Raw genomic sequence first — 4,704 nt, forward strand, 5'->3', positions numbered from 1 at the left:
CTGGCAAAACTGGAAGAGCAAAATCGGTGAGTGCCGGCAAATATCTGCCCCATTCCACCTTTTTATCGTCTTTTTTTTGGACCTTTTTCCCTTAAAATCAAAGACGCTGGACAACAACGAGCCGCTTCCCCCAGGCATCGCTCCAACCGGGGTGAAAATACTCCGGTTTATTATTTTCAAGGTTATATTACTCTCTTTGAAAGCAGCAGGGTTTGCTCGTTCGGGCGGGCAAAGGGGATTTCTGGAAGGAGGCGGTTGTTTGGAAATAATAAATAATAAACCCACCCGCTTCGGTGGTGGGTTTTAAACCTGCTCTTAACGGGAAATGAGCCCTGAGGCTCACTTTGCCGAAATACCGGGTCAAAAAACTCCGTCTCTGGCATGAAACCGGTGTTAAAATCAAACCCTGAAATGCAAATTGCTTTGCAAAGCCATTTTTAAGCAAATTTACTCTTGGAAAAAACCCATTGGAAATCTGTTTTTTTGAAGCAAATTCATTAAAGAAACCATCCCTGAGCGGCTGTTGGCATCTGGCCGGGGCAAGTAGCCCATCTGGGTGCTATTTTGGGGGAATATCTCCGTTTTTTTGGTGTGATTTTGGAGGACTCTCTGCCCCTTTGAGGCATTTGGGGGGGAATATCTTCTCCTTTGGGGCTGTTTTGGGGGAATCTCTCCTCCTTTCGGGCTGTTTTGGGGAAATATCTCCTTTTTCAGGATGATTTTGCAGGAATCTCTTCCCCTTTGGGGCTATTTTGGGGGGAATATCTCCTCTTCTGGGGCAGTTTTGGGGCTATCTCGGTCTCTCGTAGGCTACTGGAGGCCGACTCCAAGTCGATGCGTTCCATGAACGGCTCGCGAAGGAACAGCGGCTCCTCCTTGGTCTCCAGCTCCTCGGCCTCCTCCAACCTCAGCCACCTCGAGGAGGACACCTGGATCCTCTGGGGCCGCATCGTCAACGAGTGGGACGAGTGGCGGAAGAAGAAGGAGAAGCTGCTGAAGGTGAGGACGAAGCTTTATTTTTAATTTTATTTTAACCTTTCCTGCGAAAAACTGCACCGACCTTCCCCGTACTGGGACAGGATGGTGTCTCCCCATCCACAAGGAACTTCCCCATCTTCTTAAAACCCATTTCCTCAGATTTTTACCTCATTTTTCCACAGGAGCTCATCCGCAAAGGGATCCCCCACCACTTCCGTGCCATCGTCTGGCAGCTGCTTTGCAGTGCCACCGACATGCCCGTCAAAAACCAATACTCAGAGCTGCTCAAAATGTCCTCTCCCTGCGAAAAGCTCATCCGACGGGATATCGCCCGCACCTACCCGGAGCACGAATTCTTCAAGGGACAGGACAGTCTGGGCCAGGAGGTGCTCTTCAACGTCATGAAGGTAACGTCTTTCCTCGAACATCAACGGATCTTGACCACAACCCGGACACCGCTTCAGGTTTTGAAGCTGTTTTAACTGGATATGAATTTTTGATGGGTTTGGTTTCCAACCCAAACTCCTGGAACCGTCACTTCTTGCAGCGTGAGAGATCTTTCCTCACAAACGGACCTTGTTCCCAGACCTCATTTTTCCTGTTGAGTTTTACTCTGAATTAACAAACAAATAGTTGAGTATTTGGGGGTCTAAATTCAAGCTTGCGGCAACATCGTGCTGACGGGAGGTGTTGTCAACCACAACAAAAATGCTATTTTTGGTACCGCGGTCAAGGCTTTCCTCCACTGTTGGCCAACAAGCAGGGATGGTGGCCCCGCCAATCCCCCTGCTCGCACATATATTGATTTTGAATGGTTTTTTTTCCTCCTTCCAGGCCTATTCACTGGTGGACCGGGAGGTCGGATACTGCCAAGGTAGCGCCTTCATCGTGGGACTGCTCCTCATGCAGGTTTGTGACAACCCCGGGGTGAGGAGAAGCTGCTGATGAGTTTTTAACACCTTCCAGAGACGTGGTAGAATGGGATTGGGAAACGGGAGCCTTTTTCGTGATCCTCAGGAACAAAATGGGCTTGTTCCCACCACCCCACTCCCTCCTGATGGATTTAAAATCCCCCGTTCGCCTTCCCCTTCACCCAGGGACAGCTCCTGGCATGTCCCATCCCATCCCATCACCTGATGGGAAAAGAGTCCGCATCCAGCAGAGGTTTAAGGGGAAATTCACGTCCCTTTGGGTCTCCAGATGCCCGAGGAAGAAGCCTTCTGCGTGTTCGTGAAGCTGATGCAGGAATACCGCTTACGGGAGCTTTTCAAACCCAGCATGGCCGAACTGGGGCTCTGCATCTACCAGTTTGAGTACATGCTACAGGTAGGCAGAGGACCTCAAGGAAACCTCAGCAACCATGAATGACCCCCAAAAACACGCACCGTTTGCTGTTTCTCTTCATTTTCCTTCATTCCTTACGTCCAGGAGCAGCTGCCGGAGCTGAACATCCACTTCCGCTCGCAGAGCTTCCTCACCTCCATGTACGCCTCGTCCTGGTTCCTCACCCTCTTCCTCACCACCTTCCCTCTTCCCGTGGCCACGCGCGTCTTCGACATCTTCATGTACGAGGTAACGAGGCCGCGGCCAACACCGTAAATCACGAAGGGACCGCAACCACGTTTTCCGCTTGGATGTGGAAACGTTCTCCCCGCTTAACTGGTCTGATTTTGGGGAGAAAAAAAAGAAAAACAAATCCCGAGTGGGAAAGGCGATGACGTGGGATCAAGCGTGGACCTTTCTCGCAGGGGTTAGAGATCGTCTTCCGCGTGGGGATGGCACTGCTGCAGTTCAACCAGGCTGAGCTTGTCCAGCTTGACATGGAAGGCATGTCCCAGGTACGTGCCGGTGGGTTTTGGAATGGATTTAGCCCACGGGATGTGTTTTAGGATGGATTTGTCCAACGGGACATGTTTTGGGGTTGGGATTGTCTAACGAGACGTGTTTTGGGGCAGATTTAGGCAACAGAACATATTTGGCGGTGGATTTGTCCAACGGGTTGTGTTTTGGGGCAGATTTAGCCAACGGGCCCTGTTTTGGGGCCAAGTTTATGCAACGGGCCGTATTTTGTGGTGGATTTATGCAACGAGGGTATGTTTTGGGGCAGATTTATCCAACAGACCCTATTTTAGGGCTGGTTTTACCCAACAGGCCCTACTTTAGGGCTGGTTTATGCGATGGGCTGTATTTTGAGGCCATGTTTCATGACCGGTTTCCGCACCCGCAGTACTTCCAGAAGGTGATCCCACACCAATTTGATAGTTGCCCCGACAAACTCATCCTCAGGGCCTTCCAGGTCAAGTACAACCCCAAGAAGATGAAGAGGTGAGATGGGAAGATGGGTTCCTGTGCTTGGGTGGGGTCTCTCCAGGAGCCGTGGGGTGGAGGGAGAGGGGGTCTGGTCCCCGTCTTCGTGTCCCAGCCTGTCCTTATGTCCCCGAGCAGGCTGGAGAAGGAGTACGCCACCATCAAGAACAAAGAGATGGAAGAGCAGATCGAGATCAAGGTGAGACAGGTCAAGTGTTGGCATCCTGGGGCCACTTGAACCATCCTTATGGTCACTTGGCCCATCCCTGAGGCCAGCTGAGCCCTCCTGGTGTGGCGTAGCCCATCCCTGGGACCCATCTGAGCCATCCTGGAGCCACCTTGGCCCATCCCAGGGTCACTTTGACCCATTCCCAGAGCCGTTTGAACCATCCTGGGATGGCTTAGCCCATCCCCGGAGCCATTTAAGCTCTTCCGGGGCCACTTTGACTCATCCTTGTGGTCACTTTGAGCCATCCTCTGGCCACATAACCCATTCCCAGGGCCGCTTAGGCCATCGCAGGGCGGCTTAGCCTCTCCCTGAAGCCACTTGACCTGTCCCTAGGGCCACTTGAGCCATCCTGGGATGGCTTAGCCCATCCCCAGGCCCACTTCAGCCATCCTGGGATGACTTCACTGATCCCCGAGGCCATCTAACCCATCTTGGGATGGCTTTGACCCATCCCACGGCCATTTAATCTGTTCCCAGGGCCACTTAGTCCATCCTGGGTACCGTTTAGCCCATCCCTAGCACCTTTTGAGCCATCCCTAGGGCCACTTGAGCCCTCCCGGGGCAGCTTAGCCCATCCCCAGGGTCATTTAAGCCATCCTGGGGCCACTTTGACCTATCCCAGGGCCATTTAAGTTGTCCCCGAGGCCACTTAGCCCATCCTCAGGGTCACTCAAGCCATCCTGGGGCCACCATGACCTATCTCAGGGCCATTTAAGCTGTCCCCAAGGCCACTTAGCCCGTCCCCAGGGTCATTTAAGCCATCCCAGGGCCACTATTGTCCCATCTTCAGGGTTGTTTAAGCCATCCCAGGGCTGCTTGACCCAGCCCCGGGGCCACCGGAGCCATCTGGGGATGGCTTAACCCATCCCCAAGGTCGCTTTACCCCCATGTCCCCATGTCCCCAAGCTGTCCCCAAGCTCAGTGACCCCCCCCAGGGACATCAATTCCCCTCCCCAGGGCTAATTCTTCCCCAATTTTTCCCCCCAGCGCCTCCGCACCGAGAATCGCCTGCTGAAACAACGCATCGAAACCCTGGAGAAGGTGGGCCCCGTGACCAGCACCCCAAACCCCCCCCTGGGGGCACCCCAAAACCCTCCTGGGCACACCCCAAAACCCCCCTGGGGGGCATCCGAACCCCCTAGGGGCATCCAAACCCCCCCCTAGAGCAGTCGAAACGTCCCCTGAAGCAC

At 53.5% G+C, this 4,704-nt stretch overlaps 1 protein-coding gene across 1 annotated transcript; it reads left to right on the forward strand.

Moving 5' to 3' along the window:
• Window positions 1–3: 3 nt before the first annotated feature.
• Window positions 4–4,564, forward strand: EVI5L (ecotropic viral integration site 5-like; the record flags this gene model as incomplete). Its single annotated transcript, XM_009709637.1, has 10 exons — window positions 4–26; window positions 810–999; window positions 1,161–1,385; window positions 1,813–1,887; window positions 2,179–2,304; window positions 2,407–2,550; window positions 2,727–2,816; window positions 3,206–3,303; window positions 3,424–3,484; window positions 4,502–4,564. Coding segments are annotated over 10 exons (1,095 nt in total), but the record flags the coding sequence as incomplete, so codon positions are not given.
• Window positions 4,565–4,704: the final 140 nt, after the last annotated feature.

Source organism: Cariama cristata, unplaced genomic scaffold (assembly GCF_000690535.1).
Source record: "Cariama cristata isolate BGI_N322 unplaced genomic scaffold, ASM69053v1 scaffold37841, whole genome shotgun sequence".
In the NCBI taxonomy this organism is placed as follows: Eukaryota; Metazoa; Chordata; class Aves; order Cariamiformes; family Cariamidae; genus Cariama; species Cariama cristata.